Here is a 16,507-nt window from a genome sequence, read left to right on the forward strand (position 1 = left end):
TTGACATGTTTTCATATGGACTTCAATTATAATGCAACTGAATATCACAAGGAGCTAAACTGTTTAAAAACAGGAGTAGTGTGCTATATCTTTAAATTGAGTCATTTGGACTTTGGAACAGAATTTGTACAGATGACTACCTCATACATGTGCTACGTATACCATTTTGTGTCAAAGACAAAGATTTATTTTAATCATCAAGAGTCATTTTCTTCTAAAATGCAAAGGACATAACAGGATTTGAGAATAAATCCAAAGTTGAGTGCACAAAAATGTTCCACTGCAGGCGACTATGTACAAGAAGCAAATCAGCAACTTTTTTTTTACAGGATTCAACAAGTACTGCATCAATATTTAGAATAAAGATATCAATCCTAATAATGTAGACAAGACCGGATTCATTTGCACTGGAGATATCTTTTAAACACAGCACATTAATTAAATTTACAATTCAGTGAACTTTGTCTGCTGAATTAAAAGTTCATAGTGCATTAAGGACCACTGTATGCTAGTTTGTTTTCCATATATTAAAGATTAAAATCTCAGTAATTCTAAGTGGCCTCATAAACAGGCCTGTTCACATGAGAAAAAAAAAAACCTACACAAGTGTTACATGTCAATTCATCCATTTACCCAAACATGCTACCAAGAAATACCTTGGCCAGCGATCGCAATTTGATTGTACAACATTTTATAACATTAGTTTGTCATGTGACTATTAGGAATCAGTGGTAACTATTTCATTATCTCGCCTGTTGCACAAAGAATAGTTGCCACAAACGGCTGGCAAGATTTCTGTGTCAAACAGATAACTTACAAAAAAAAGGAAAGAAAAAAAACACATACACAACATTGGTCTCAGTGTACATTATTAAGATAATAATAATTAGAGCTTGGTATACTGTTGTTTTTACATTGTCCTTCTGCTTGCTGGTTACTTGGACCCTTGTATAGCTGCTTGCAGGTATATTTACAGGATATGTCCCCTAATACCTTCCCAACTGGTTGGGAAATCTCTCCTGGAAATGTCCCTTTTTAAAAGCTCAAATACAACATGCTCATTTCCTGACAGAGAAAACAGTTGCATACATATGCAACTCAGCAAGAGAACAATGAGTATTAACAAAACGTATGAATATTTATACACTGTTTTAACCCTGCCCCTGTAGGACTCAATCTGCCGATGTCAGAGGGCCAAACAACACTTCATTTTTCAGGAGTTTTGCCGCTACTGAATACAAGATACAATGGATCTGAAAGCTATAATTCAGTTAAACACTATGCGTGCTATAGAAGAGAAGCCAAAAAACACTCACTAACTGTTTGAATAAATTAAATATGGAAGCGACCATTTCTCAGAACACAGATGAGTTTAAATACACAAGTTAAACAATAAAGTTTTTTTTTCTTTTCTCAATCCTACAGTAGAGAATAACGAAAGTGCTCTTGTCAAACCGTTAAAAAAATAATTTATACACTCCCCGGTGGATGACTGGAGGGTTTGTCACCAACGTGTTTTTTGTGTTTATTGATGGTCCTCCCCCCAATCACTCTGCTGTTCCTCACCCCCACCGCCCACCGGTTGCTTTAGTTGTCATTTGTTAAAAGGAAGGCAGGCGGGCAGGATGACGTTGGAACAAGCTGGACCCGCCAAAGGCTCTGCAACCTCTCCCTCCAACTCTGTCCACGTTCCTTTCTCTGGGCTGTAGCAGATGGTTGAAGACTTATAGGCTCCCTGAGGATAGAAGAAAATCAAATCATTCTCTTCAGTCCTCTAAGTGCTGCTTCGATTTCCAACTGTGCAGCATTTTTATAAAAGTCAGCGCTATACAGTCCAGTTAGTCAAGAACAGCACAGTAAATACATGGTACTGTGCTATCTTTGTCACAGTCCTTAAGAAAAAATAAAAATACTAAGGGTGTCAAATAAGCGTGTTAATTGCGATTAATTAATTACACGCATAGTTAGTGCATATTTTTTTTAATCACTTAATCTTTTTTTTTATCTCTAATTTTACTTTTTCAGTTTGTGAGTTTCATTTATTTTGGACATTGATTGGCTGTCGCTGTGTTCGGGCGTGGTTAGCTACACTGGTAGGCTCCAGTAGCGGAGAAGAGAAGTGAAAATGGAGGAGCATGTGAAAGTTGTCAGTCCACTGAATTTACATTTCTAAAACGCCCCGACGGCACCCTTTATAAAGGTAGAGTGATATGTGTTCTTTGTGGAAAGGACTTTGCTTACCACCGAAGCAGCTCAAGTTTAGCTACCACATAAACGCAAAGCACCCGGTCGCCACAGCTAACGTTAGCAGCAACGATGTTGCCACAGCAACGCTCTTCCCCAAACTAGACTTATTGTATTACTTGTTACTGTATTTTTTTATTGTGACCTGCCAAGGGACTGCACATGCAAATTAGCTTAAAGCTATAATCTGGTACAGTGCATCAGATGGCAACATTTATGTTTTAACTGTACACTGTCCCTTTTTAAATAAAATTAATTGAATTGAAGACTCGAGGAGAGCACCGCGCGCATGCACACGTCTGCGACCGAGAGGCTGGCGAATGTTCTTGCCAAGTGGATGTAAATGGCTAGGACTGCATCTGTTCAAGTCTGTTAAAAAAATACAAAAAAATTACTTAATAAACCCACTTTTTTTGTTGAGGCAATTTTAAAGTGAGATTAAAAAAGAGATTAATTAGATTAATTATTTACAGATTTTACTTAAAAAATCTCAATTTTTTGAATCACTTGACAGCACAAAAAAAAACACTGCATTCTGTATTCTCAACCTACACGGGTATTAAAGTAATTTTATTAGAACAAGTTTGTAATTTTAAGAGAAATAAGTCGAATTATGTATTAAAAATGAAGGTTAGGCTGCACTTCAGTTTAGGATTTACAAATAATATAAAACACTTCATCTTTTCACATATTAGCATCAGGACCCTAAAACCGGATCTCTCCAGAAGTATTGTAATGAATGTTTGCTTTGTGTCCAATAAGTTTACAACTTAATTCTTGTAATATTACGATTATTTCTCATAAATTTAGGACTTTCTCCTTGTAAATTTACAATTTTACTCACATAATATTGCATGTTTATTTTAAAATAAATAATACTTTTTACTCGCAAGATTTTTATTTTTTTTTTCAAGATGGCCCTAATACTATGACCTACTAGCCAGCATCACAGTAAAGTGTCAGTAACAATAACGTGAGCCTATATTCAGTACCATGCTCCAGCTGTAGCCACCCACGAGGAAGATGCTGTCATCCAAAACGGCACAGCCTGGACCGCTGCGACCTTCCAGTATTGGTGTCTGCAGGATGTTCCACTGGTCGGCTTTCGGGTCGTAACACTCAACCAACATTACATCTAGATGAGAAAAGCCTGTGTAAAACAGAGGAGCAACACAGATTCAAATATGACCCACCGTTCTAGATCCAGGTTAGCAATTTATTTTTGTAATCAGCCTCTTCCTCCGAATGATAGATTCCTTTGTTGATGTAGCGTCTCAGTCATCCAGGTCATGGGGAGCCTCACAGGCTTGAATCACAGACAACTAGAAATCTTTTCCATAGTTCGCAAAGATGTTATGCCTTCCATGCAGAAAACGTCCACAGTTGTTAGATACTCAGGAAGCTTTCTGGATAGAAGGTGAACTTTCTTCAGGAACCAGCTAAATAAGTCCTTTGATTCAAGCCTTTGAGGATGGAGTCCATTAGAGTAAAAACAATCAAATAAATTCTACCAGCAATAAACAACTTAACTTGTTTTTCTGCTGTTTTGTATGTTAGCGGGTTGAAAAGGGTTATATTGAGTATCTCTGAGTAGCTTTCAGGATTTAGAGATAGCTATATAAAAGATGTAGTCACGGTTTCTGCCTAGGAAATGAATTTTGAACTGGCAAGATACTTAATATGTTTCCTTGTGAGCTCTAATTTAATGCACTTTGAGATTAAAATACTGATATCGGGATCAATCCAAAGACTCTTGCCTCCAGAGCTCCTGAAGTAAACTGCTACTTTCACTTGGAACCCACGTCCTCCCCAAAGACATAAACCACAAACAAAGACATGCACAGAAGCACGCCTACAGTAAGTAATCATCAGGATCTAAAAATTGAGATTTGAATGAGGACACGACAATCTCAGGGCACTTAGCAAAGTTTTCAACTGCTGAATCTGGTGCTTTGACCAAAAAGAGCCAATTGTACATTTAGAAGTCTTTTTAGATTAAATTTAGTGGACTATATTTCAGAGAAACATGTCTGGTGCCATTAATACTAGGGAGCAAAAAAGTAGAGGGATTAGAGGTTGTATTGGATAATATAAGCCGTCACTTGCTCATAATGGCAATACGATTTCAGCCGGTAATGAAAAAAGGTACCAATCTTGACCTCTTTCATTTCATGAAATGCTTGAATGCTTACCTTTCAAATGGTTTCCACCAATGGCATAAAGACGGTCGTTCATCCCAGCCAGGGCGTGAATGGCGCGCTTTGTGTTCATGTCCTGTTTTCTAGCCCACACATCCATTACAGGGTCATAACAGTAGAGCCAGGACACGTACTCGCCATTGTGCACTCCCCCTGCAACATGTAAACACAACACTGTGATAGAGGCAAAAACACTGCTTACATGTACAACGAGCCAACATCCCAGTGTATGTCAGTGAGTGTTAGCTCCGAAAAAACATATTGATAATTCAGAAAGATTTATATGTGTACGTAAAATATCACAGATGCAAGGCTACCGTTTGTCAGCTGTGTGTACTTGTTTGGGCTAATGTGTGTGGCACATCTTTGTGGAAACTACTGTGGCGTGGATGATGTGTGTCTCAGTGACAGCCTCTTCCCCTGACCTGATATGTAGATCTTGCCGTTGTGCACTGCCCCGGCGTGGGCAGCCAGAGGCTGCGGCAGGGATGACACATAGTTCCACTCATTCGTTTCCAGGTTGTAGGACTCCACACTGGAGAGGTAGCCCGACTCATTCCTGCCCCCAATCACATACAGGTGCTTATCCAGGCGGCAGGCGAAGAAACTGGCTCTCCTGAGGAGAAGGGGCGTGCCAACCAGACAACATCATTAAAGTACCAACGACAACAATCACAATTGGCTGTTCTGTAGTTTCTAAGGAGGAGATTCAAGTGAAAATGGGCTGATTTATACAAGGTGACTGAAAAAGGAGCTAAATGGCAGCATGTACTGGGTTGCTGGATGGGATGGAACAGAGGATATTCCTGATTAGTATTAGATACTCACCTTTCCTGCATGGGGGGCAACTGGATCCAGCTGTTGAATCTGGGATCATAGCGGCTCACAAAATTAGTGCTGTGCTTTCCTGCAGGCAGAAGTAAAAATAATAATGAGAACCTTTATTGTCATTGTACATCGGGAGACAACAAAACTTTGGTTCGCAGCAATCCCCTACAGCAGATTGGCTTAAGGCTTCTCTGACACCTAAGAGCTGGGATACATCTGTTATTATTTATTTTTCATTATGATGAACCCTACTACACATCTCCTCCCACTTGGTAGTCATTTTGTGGGTATTTTTGTAAGATCAGGCACAGTTATGGTAAAACTTACACTAGTGTAAGTAAAATGTACCTGAATTAAATTTAAATATTTTTTTTTCTTTTTAATGCACCACATCTGAAGTTGCCATCAGATCAGCCGCACTCAGCTAGTCAAAAACAATCACATCTCTTGTTTTGTATTATCATTTCAACTGTAAATATGTGTTTCCTTTAATTGGTGTTTGAGTTACAAAGTGTTAACTACAACCATATTATTTTAATCCTTGATAGAAGAACAAAATGATAACTTTATATACTTTATAATCTTATACATACAAGGTTTTTGTGTTACTACAGGAGTGTGTGTTGTTACCATTTTCCAAAAAGCACTGATTCTACTTTGACACGTATTTAAGTGTTAACAACTGCTATTTTTTCATGCCAATTATTGACAAGTGTTGGTTGGAGTGTTGTTTGTCCACTTTGAGCCGATCTGGCTCTAGGATGAGTGCTTGACTCGATCTGAAAGCATTTGATTCATTTTGACAGTTGTAAAGTTGGATAAACTCTCGTCATTCCCTGGTTCACAAAACAATGACATGTTTGCCACATGAAACCAAAGACTAAGGACTGAAGAACCATTAAAGAAGATACTGTACCGTTAGGATTCCACTGGTCCTCTCCACCCATCAGCAGCAGGAAATTCTCCACCTCCACCACACAGTGATGAGCGCTGTTGTAAGGCATTACTAGATGACACACAAAGGGGAAACGCCATTTACTCAACCATGTGGATGATATACAGTAGTCAACACAAGAAAATTCCAGGTTCGCAGGTTCAATGGTGGCCCTTCCTGTGTTTGCCAATGTGGATTCTGAGTCCGGTCTTGCGTTTTTTTTGGTGGGGCCTAAATGGTTAAAGTTTGAATGTTCCCCACAGTTTGCCCCTTCCTTAGTCCATGCCCATTTAGTCAACGTTTATCCATCATGGGCTATATGTATTTGGTGCAGATAGACTTCCCATTCAGCCCCCATACTAGTGAAATCAAAGGAACCCACACCATTTGGCCATTTCAGCCCACTCTGTACCCAAGTAACCACCTTAAACCCTGACAGGTCCAGGTGCACACGCCGACTGGGCAAAAATCATGTTTTCTACTTTAACCAAGATAACTCCATAAAAACAAAGATATCATAAATGTATCAGAATGTTACACTGTACTCAATTTTTCTTTAACACTGGATCAGAATTTCCTATATGGTAATTCACCAAATAACTGAAAACAGTGAGCAAATAACTTCTGCATATCAACTCTTAGAGTGGAACAAAGAAGACTCTTTTATTGATTGGTGAATTTTTACCACCTGAGCAACATTAAAATATGCTGTATTTTTGTAATTACTCCTACAAAAGTACAAATTGCATCTATCTTGAGATATGTATACAGTATCTGCAGAAATACGCTGGCGAGTTATGAACCAAATGACAGAAATAATCACTCTAAAGCTGACACAATAAAAAAGGATCACTGGCTGGTTTTTAAACAATTTCGGAGCAACAGCTAAAAAATATATGTTCTGGCAACACTGAAAAGGTATTAAATACAGATTTTCCTCCTATTTACAGATAATAATCTGCACGTTTTTGGACTCTGAAGTTTTCCCTATTTTTGATATTTAAAAGACAGTTATACAATTAGCTCTGAATGATAATCTCAGATTGCTCAGTGATTGAAATGACTGTCAGTCGCTGTCCTGTGTCTATTCAGCTGCTGTCTTTCTATGAGCTCTGTGCATTTCTATTTTGGGAATTTTACTCAACTGTTAGCGAGCACTGCTACAACTGAATCCCACAATAACAGTGTTGATTTTTTTTCTGTTGAAATATTCCATGGCAATGATTCATCGAGTAACATACGTGTGCGTGTCTGATGAATTCATCTTTAGCGTGTCATACCCCCTTTCATGTGTTAGTTCAGTTTCAGCATTCAAATTTCTACAGCTGCCGCAGGACGTTTAACATGCCGGATTTTCACCCGCATGTGTTTTTGTGGTCTCCTCTCTTTCATCTTCTTCTGCTAAAGTGACCCCATTGAGATGTAGAGAAATGGTCTTAGGTGACAGTCATAATGAACATGATCGTGTTCACTCAATAAATCTCAGGCCTGGTGCTTTTTGAGCACAAATCAGTGAAATGTTAAAGCCCACCTGTCTGTCTCCATCAGTCATTTCCACTGTCACCTCCCCACCGCCTGATGGATCACAGTTGCTGCAAAATTAGACAGCCTTGAATCTCATTTCTTTCCAATTGGCCTCTCCCTGCAATCTTACTCAAGCTGGCTGACATGTGCTGATCCTCTATGGGAGGGACGTCTCAAATAGGAACTAATACTACATACACTAAACACAGCTTTATCTCCAACGAAGGGATTAGGTTTCCTGCCTCCAGTGCACCTCAAAGACGAGCGCCATACAACTGCTGAATTCCCTCACATGCTATTTACATTATCATTCACTCAGCACTATATAGGACAAGGGTGGGCGGCTTTTTATTTGACGTCTACTGACTTGTACTCGTACTTGTAATCATCTTGTACCCATGTAAAAAGATTATTGGTTCACTGTATGTCACGGCACGGCAGGTACTCTGGGAGGATTTGTAATTCTGATGAATAATTAGATAAAATGAGTGTATAATGTAATAAAACTTCTTGAATATTGCTTTTGCAGCAAAGAAAAAGCATATCAATCCTTCCCCCTATTGTAATCATAAATTATAACTTCAGGAAGTCCTTGACAGATATCTAGTCATTCATCCCCTCAACTAAATCCTCCACTAACCCCAGGGGCTGACCAGCCATATGAGGGCAGGATGAGCACATCCTCTTGGAGATGGACGGCATCACTTCAGCGTACAGTGAGCTCTAGGGCTCACTAGAGGGAGTCAGAAACCTCTGTATAGAAGGCACAGTCGTGGTTGGCTGAACGACTCCACAGCTAATGCACCACTGCTGCTTGAGCTCTGACGTGCCTTTAACACCATTACAACTGCATCCCAGCGAGCCGAATTCCTTTGTCCTAGGCCAATTTATGAGGTCATGCAGTCCACATCTCAGTTCTTTATAACACATTTGTTTTAAGTGGAATAAAAATGCTGTCCTGTGTTGTGGCTGATTCCCTGCCTGCCTTTGTCTTGTGCTCGGCCACGCTGCTGTGGGTACACTAGATGGCAAACTTTACACTCCAATCGACGAGCAGTGGATCTATCTGACACAACGTGAGGGATCAGATTCTGCCCAAATTGTGTTGATGAATGTCTTAATCAAAGGCTGTCCCTCTCAGGTTTCGCCTCATTGAAAAGTTATGATTGAATGTTAATAATCTTCTATTCCACATCCATTGTGAGGAGTCTACATCAGATGATCACTGATGTGTTAAGGGGATGATTTTGCAGTTTTGTCCTTCCACTTGGCCACGGACCATTTGAGTGTTAACTTTTTTAGTTTTGAGCGATGGAAATCCCCATTGACCTTTTGCTTGTTGCAGTTTATACCCATGAGCGTGAGTTTAATGAGAAAATGACGATATAAACACTAGTGAGCTTCAAGCTGTTGTGTATGCAGGCCTGCTTTAATGAAAATGAACCCTGGCAGTTTTGGACAAATGTGAGCTTAAACAGCAGACTGCTGGCGATAACTATAGAGGATTTGAGCAGGAGAAGAGACCGTGTCCTAGACTGCTAGTGAATTTAAGACACAGCGAGGAAAAACATCAAAACAGATTCATTAAAATTTAAGTCATAAAGTCAAGGCAATAAACTGCAAAGGACCGAGCTGACAGAACACAGACCTATGGATAATTTGTACGAATGAATAGAAGCAGTTGAGATATGACTCCAACAAAAAAACAAAGGGCAAAAACTCAATATGTCCAGCTCTTGATGATGCAAAGGAGATATGTGGTTTCCCAATATCTCCATTTCTGACCTTTGCAATAAAGAAGCAATATAGTAAAGAGCCTTAAAAGGTCATGGAAGACAGAGACACAGGAGAGCATGTTACAAACCCCGGACGTGAGAGTGGTAAGGATTTGTTTTTAGGTCTAAAATATGTTCTGCACAGAAAAAAAAAAAGAAAACCTTTCAGTCATCTGTCAATTTTCAGGGTTGCCAGGCTGCCGGAGCCTACCATATGTATCATTCAGTCAGAGAAGGGGTCCACCCTAGACAGCTCACCTGTCCCATGTAGGGACAAACCAGACAAACTAATACACACTCTCACTTCAACGCTTGATTACAGGTCACTAATCAACCTAACGTAAATGTATTTATGTGAGGAGGCAGCCACACAAGGGATCATCCTTCTGCTTTTTAGTCAATAAATGCTTGAATAATTGTATCAGCATTGGAAAGTCCTCTTTTTTTGTTTTTTAACTCACCTCAGTAGAGACAACAGGTCAACAGGTTAACCGCCACGGATAGTACCAGCATGTATGGAGTAATTTAATTTATGTACTGATCAATGACAGCGACTAATCAAGGTAAATTTCAAAATCTATTGAAGGAAGACGTCGTCCCCTATTGTTCTATCCCTGCCACAATAGATCATTAGATTCAAGTAAATCTCATCATGCATCCTGTCAGCATATTTCAGCAAAAACAAGTGAAACCGAGCATGAAGCTTCACAGTGCTGTGAAGTCACGCTCTGATTAAAAACTTACATTAAAAGTGATGGTGACACATTATTACCTGAAAGATTTAGGGAACTCCTTCCCCTCATATTCTGTGGAAATTAACCTGTGTTAAAGTCATTCATAGGAAGGACTATTTCTCATGATAATAGCCGCTACCACAAGACGCCTCGGGTACAAAAACAGCAGAGCCTTTGCAACTCACTTGTGAGGATCTTCCATGTCTTTTTCTCGTCATCGTAGTACTGGACCAAATTGCTTGGGAGACGATCGGGTCCAGGAGGCAAACCACCCACCAGTAACAGCAATCTCTTGTTGGAACGGATCCTGTGATGTCAGAAATATGGGTGCGTTTATAAGTATTACGGAAGAAAGAAAACAGGTATTAAGATTGGAAATAAAACAACCAACCTGGACACTGTTAATGCTTTGATTTGCATAAATATTTTAAAATTATCAACAGCTCTTTTTGTCAGTGCTTTGATATTTCACCTTGTAAATGTTCACTATGTGAAAGAGCTAATGAGAAAAAATGAATAAATGCACGGTTGAGTGGATAACTGCTCCTTGCCCCGGTACTAAGATTGAACATTAGACTCTTTATCAGACAATGTATAGCCACATTTATTACATTTGCTTAAAATTGCTCTGCTGTGTATACTTATGATGTGTTACAGAATGATTATTGCATTCGAAAGAGATCTTTTCAATTAGCTGTGAAGCGAGGCCGGTCTTGTAGCGCGCCATGCTGGAGGCTAAAAGCACAAACCTATACAATGTCTCCATTTCATTGGCAACAGTGATTCATGTGACTTCCCTCAGCCAATTGTGAGATGTTTCCTGTTTTTATGTATATGAAATATTGCCTCAAAGCTCCACATTTAACCTGAGATTAATGACCATTATGTGACTCTACATGGATTTCAACACGAATCCCCACATTTATCACAGTATCCAGTAAAAATTAAGAGTAGCTGACCCTAAAATTGAGACAAATTCACCTTTTCCACGTTGTCATATTTTATCTTTTAATGCCTGAGTAAATCAACCTCATCTCTGTACATTCTCCCTGATATTGGAAGTGTTTTGAGGTTATTCGTATGCAAATGAGACCCTGGACATAGATAATAGTGATTAATTGAGAAGAGAGAAATGGTGACATGTGAAACTAATTATAAGGATTCCTGATTCTTTGCTCATTTAGGTGCATATGCACGAATAGATATGTTATTGGGATGATATGGAGGTAGAGGTATGCTGCATGGTCCTCCATTCAGACAATTTTATCAAAATTTCACCGACAAGTTTCAATCCTCTGCTGAACACAGCTTGGCTCACAAATTTAAAGAGCGGCTGAAAAACTGAATAGTGAGTGGACCCCCTTTTAAGGTAGAGAAATAAATAATAAAATGCAATAAAAACTGCCTTGACTGTCTCATACAATCAGTTCCACGAAGAACACCTGAGAAAAACATCCTCCATCCACTCAGCACACTGATAATGCCAGTCGACATTGCAGCTCATTAAAGTTCTGATCAGGATAAACGTGGACAGGAGCCCTGCAACTTGGCCCGATTAGGTTTGAGTGTGACATGTGCAGATAACCCGAATAATAAGTGTCCCTTGGGTAAAAGGAACGCCACACTTTCACAGATAGTGTGAAGTGATTTACAGTAATATCAGTAGGAGGGTGCCCTTTTCATTTGGATCTTAAATATTATGCAACCATGTAATTACTATGGTAACAAATCAAATGTTGCTACAAATCAAATGTATAACATTTATCCATCTCGCTAACAGTAATTAGAGAACAATTACACCATGTGAGGAAATAATTAGTTGTTTTCCTCAATTAAACATATGGTACCATTGCTGTTTTGGTTAAAGCATAGAGTAACATGCTTAACTGTGTTTGAGTTACAGGACACCCCTTCCCCTTAAGCTTTACCTCAATCACATAACCCTGGCTGACCTCTTTCATAGCTAAGACCCCACAGTGATGTTTGAGTTACATTTTTCTGAATTCCTGTACAGTTCACCATCCTCTGTCATCTTTGAAACAACTCACTTTTGGAGTTTCTGTGAATTCTCATAGATGTGCATGTCATTTACATGGCTGCTTCTCTGTTTATGTTTCTCACCTACTAGCCGTGGTCTGCCTGCAGTGCTGCCTGAAGGGCATCAGGTGGTAGTTCATGGCATCCAGGAGTAGTTTCTGGCACACGGGGTCATTCCTCATAAAGTCAACAGACTGCACCCGCTCCACCAGCTCTGGGGCAGGTATAAGGGCAAAGCGCAGTCTCTTCATAAGGTCCGGCGCATAGTGCATCCGAGTCTCCCGGTCATGCTCCAGCCAGAGGACCGACATCTGGAAGAGAGCCAGCTCTGACTCCACGGGGGGCGGCAGAGCATCTAGCATGGCGCACATTTCTTCAAAGTTCAGCAGCAGCACATCCTCCACCAGGTACTTGTTGGCCAGCTTCTTGGTCTCATCCAGTCCGTGCAGAGCGGCAATCTTGCAGATCTGCTTGTAGTTCTGCACTGAGATCTGATCATTTAGGAACTGCACGCTTAGCTTGGTAATCTGGGGGATGTTAAGGATCTTGCTGACTGAAATCACCTCTTCTACCGTGTCCAGGGAAAGAGTAACATTGGCAGTGTACAAGTACTCCAGCACTAATCGTAGTCCAATAGAGGAGCAGCCCTGGAGGACCAGGTTATTGATGGGCCTGGCACTGGCGGTCATCAGCTTGTCATCGGGAGAGGATGAGGGGGTCCCACTGCTGCCCTGGTCCCCCTTGCTCCCCTCGTTGTTGATCACATTGTGGGAGGAGAAGAGAGATCTGAAATATTGCGAGCAGGATGCTAAGACAGCTTTGTGGCAGTGAAACTGCTGTCCCTGGGCAGTGAGTGTAACATCACAGAAAAGCTGTTTTCTCCACAAGAGGTTGAGCCCATGCAGCAGGGTGTCACTGTGTGCTGGGTCAAAGGTGGATGTTCTATCCCCCGATCTGGACATGACTTCCTGATTGCGAACGCCACCTAGGCAACAAATAAACAGTGCAAGCCATTGACATCAGGTCCTTTTTTTTTTTTTTTATTTGCGCATCACACTTCGCATATAGATCCTAGTCTAGCCACATATATATGTACACAAGGGAAGTTATGAACAAGTCGCGCGTCCATCCAGCGGGGAACAGCAGTCATGACACACCACCAGCCGGAGGAAGGGAAGAAAAAAAAAGAAAAAACACCTCTGGTCGTAAAGCAACAAACAAAAACGCAGTAGTTTCCAAAGCGTGCCACTCTTAGTCATTTCTTAAGGGAAGAGCGGTCCAAATGGAGGCTGCGGGCTTGAAGGGCGCAGTCGAGACGACGAGCAGCCGCTGCGGCGCTCTGCTCCCGCGGCTCAACTTGTCTGGCTGAGGGGGAAGCATGCACCATCCAGCCGACATCTACCCCGTCTTCTGTCTCACCGCACACCCCCGCAACGAGGACATTATTTACGGAGTCGTACAAAAGCAATTAGTTTGTCTCCGAGCCGTCAGCAAAGCGGGTATACACCGAGCGCGTTTTTACGCGTTTCTTTAAAGCGAGACGTGAGTATCCGAAGAAATACGTTCCCTGGGAAGCTCTGCTCTCTCGGTAAAGTTTGATCCAATTTGCATTGCTTTTTTTTTTTTTTTTTTTGTTTCTTAAGCCTGTATTTAATCAATTTTCTATGTGCGTAATGTGCGTAAACTTGACACAAGCGTGCTGCAAACGTTGTCGGCAGATTCCTCTAAAAGCGCCTGTCACAACTAAATGATGTGAGCCTGAGAAGGAGCCAAACTTACCTGACTTCAGCTTTTTCACAGAGAAGAAAAGTAAGCTTCAGGTTCCCAATAATCTCTTGAATATTCCTTTGTTCTCCCTTTTTTAAGAAATATCCTTTCCTTTAAAGAAAAAAAAAAGTCTACGGTCTCCAGTGTCTCAAGATAACCATTGAGTCCAACTCATAAAGTCACTATTTCAGCTTATTTGTTGACGTTGATCATTTGTTCTTCTGAATTAACAAGAAGTGTGTGAGTGTGTGAGAGGGAGCTGTGCTTTCTGCAAGAGAAGAAGAAGAAGAAATATACGTGTGACAAATTATGCTACCAAGAAACAACACATCATTATCCTTGGGCCTGGGGCTCAGTGAGTCGTAACGAGAGTAATAGGAAATCCACGGTTGGGGAGAGAAACGGTCGTGCATGGCCGGTGGAGAGAGACCATGCAGGGGTATGGATGCTGGAGAGACTCGCAAAATTATGGCTCAAGGCTATTGTAAAAACTGTCGAGCGTAAATGACTGCGATTTCAAACATCTATGGAAGAAAGAAAAGAGAAAGGGGGAGAAAAACCGAGTCTTTCCCTCGCTGTTATAGAGAGAACCGTCAAGTTTTAGTGCGCATTGCTAATTAGTCAATTTCTCTCTGCCTTCACAGCCCGACGACTTTGCTGCTGAGCTGAAACTGCTAATTTCTGGGACCAGCCTTTTTTTGGCTGTGAACTGGATGGATGAATGGCTTGTCTCGCACAAATGACAAAAAGCCCCTGCCTTAATCTCCATCGCCAAAATAACCCCTCATCTCATTCTGCTTCAACTAGTCCTTCAAAAGAAGGTGCTTTTGCACAAACTCAAGTTTTGCATCTGTTTTTTTTTTTTTTTATAAATAAAATACACCACAATGTATCAAAAAGCAAATTAATGTGACACAAGCATGATATTTTATTCAATGCCACAATACTACTACACACATATTCAAAGGGATGAAAAGTCATAAAGCAGCATGATAACATGCAGCATTTCCATGAATTATCTGGTCTGATCAATTCATTGTTAAACAACCTGAAGCCCTGCTGCAGGCCTGAAAACAAGAGTTTTAAACCTTATACATGATTCATCAGACCTCATACAGCACACTTTCACCCCTGGAAATCAGTCCACAAGATCAGACTTGACATATTAAAATAAGTTAATGGATGATTCACTTCAAGATTCAAGTCTGTTATCAACACAAACTAAGTAATGTGAAAGCTATTTCAGAGCTGACTTATAAATCAGACAAATATCCAGACTCCTATATCACCACACGAGCCCCCTTCAGCTTTAAAACTCTAAATCTAAAAACAAAGACATGTAATCAAGTATACAGATTACCATTTCTCTTTATAACCCATATACATGAAAATCCTGAAGTAGTTATTAGGACCGTAACTGTCAATTAAACATTGAGCTCAATTAGAGTAAATAAACTTACATACAGGACTCCCATGGGACCAGACGTGACAGTTGCCTCACAAGTTATGAAAATGACAGATAGGGATAAATGGGTTTGTTCATATACTATGAAATAGAGCAATACCATGCTACCGTCAAGCAATAACAGGCCACACGTATATAGGTAGCACTTATAATAGATAGAATCGTAACACTGTTTGATGTTTGAGTGCTTGACAAGCACACAACCCCACTTGTAGTTACAGTGAAAAAAATCATAAGTGAACTCTGTGAGATGACTGATTAGACTGTGCACTGCATCTCAAATAATAATCATCACTGAAGGAAAACTGCAGTACTGTAGTATTAATTAGAGGTTTGAACGCACTATGGAAGCAGCCTGTATTGTTGTTTACTAGTATTATTATGTTACCTCATTTTCAGAGGTCTTGTCACTGCAGAGCATTACAGTAATTCACCGTACTTCACTTTGGAGCCACATAGTGTTATCTTTACTAGCTCTCAGTTAGCACGACATTACACAATCCTCGAGGAGCTATTTTAACACAATAAAATGACCATTTCCAACTCTTTCAGCTCTTTGTAGCTCCTCAGTCTCCTGAGGCCACTGGTCTTCAGATTGCAGGGCGTTTATGGTTGTAAGTTGTTGCAGTGTGCAGGAGGAGGGGGGTCATCAGATAAGAGAAGAATTTCTAGACTAATTAAACCCTTTGAGAATCACAGTACAGTGATTTACAACTCTCTGTACCAGTTAACCCGACTCATTTTTATCTGTCATATTACTCAGATACCGTATCTACCTCTATGGGTAAAAAGTCTTTTTTGTCTTCACTATGTTTCATTATGGAAACAAGAGAGCGGGATAATAGAATAAAGAACATATGAGATTTAAATACTGTAGTTAACTCATAATATGAGTTTTCAAGGGGTACACAAAGATTCAACGAACTGAGCAAATATTTTGTCTAATGAAATGGTAAAAAGCATTGTCTTTTATCTTAAAATACTTAAGTATGGCTTTCTGT

General features: G+C 40.2%; 1 protein-coding gene across 1 annotated transcript; it reads right to left on the reverse strand.

Annotated features, from left to right (window-relative positions):
* Positions 1–322: 322 nt before the first annotated feature.
* Positions 323–13,488, reverse strand: klhl14 (kelch-like family member 14). Its single transcript, XM_061732427.1, has 8 exons — positions 12,359–13,488; positions 10,423–10,544; positions 6,187–6,276; positions 5,271–5,349; positions 4,868–5,058; positions 4,437–4,595; positions 3,237–3,394; positions 323–1,735 (listed from the first exon to the last, which is right to left on the reverse strand). The coding sequence occupies exons 1-8, from the start codon at positions 13,234–13,236 to the stop codon at positions 1,595–1,597; spliced, it is 1,818 nt and encodes a 605-aa protein (XP_061588411.1). The 5' UTR covers positions 13,237–13,488; the 3' UTR covers positions 323–1,594.
* Positions 13,489–16,507: the final 3,019 nt, after the last annotated feature.

The sequence above is a fragment of the Cololabis saira genome, chromosome 10 (genome assembly GCF_033807715.1).
Source record: "Cololabis saira isolate AMF1-May2022 chromosome 10, fColSai1.1, whole genome shotgun sequence".
Lineage (NCBI taxonomy): Eukaryota > Metazoa > Chordata > Actinopteri > Beloniformes > Belonidae > Cololabis > Cololabis saira.

Bases quoted from the DNA above. Each gene is read 5' to 3' on its own strand.
- klhl14 (XM_061732427.1), bottom strand. From the start codon at position 13,236: ATGTCCAGATCGGGGGATAGAACATCCACCTTTGACCCAGCACACAGT. The intron at 5,059-5,270 runs GTGAGTATCTAA...CCTTCTCCTCAG, and splicing joins TTGCCCCCCATGCAGGAAAG to GAGAGCCAGTTTCTTCGCCT. The intron at 3,395-4,436 runs GTAAGCATTCAA...TGTTTTACACAG, and splicing joins TGGTGGAAACCATTTGAAAG to GCTTTTCTCATCTAGATGTA.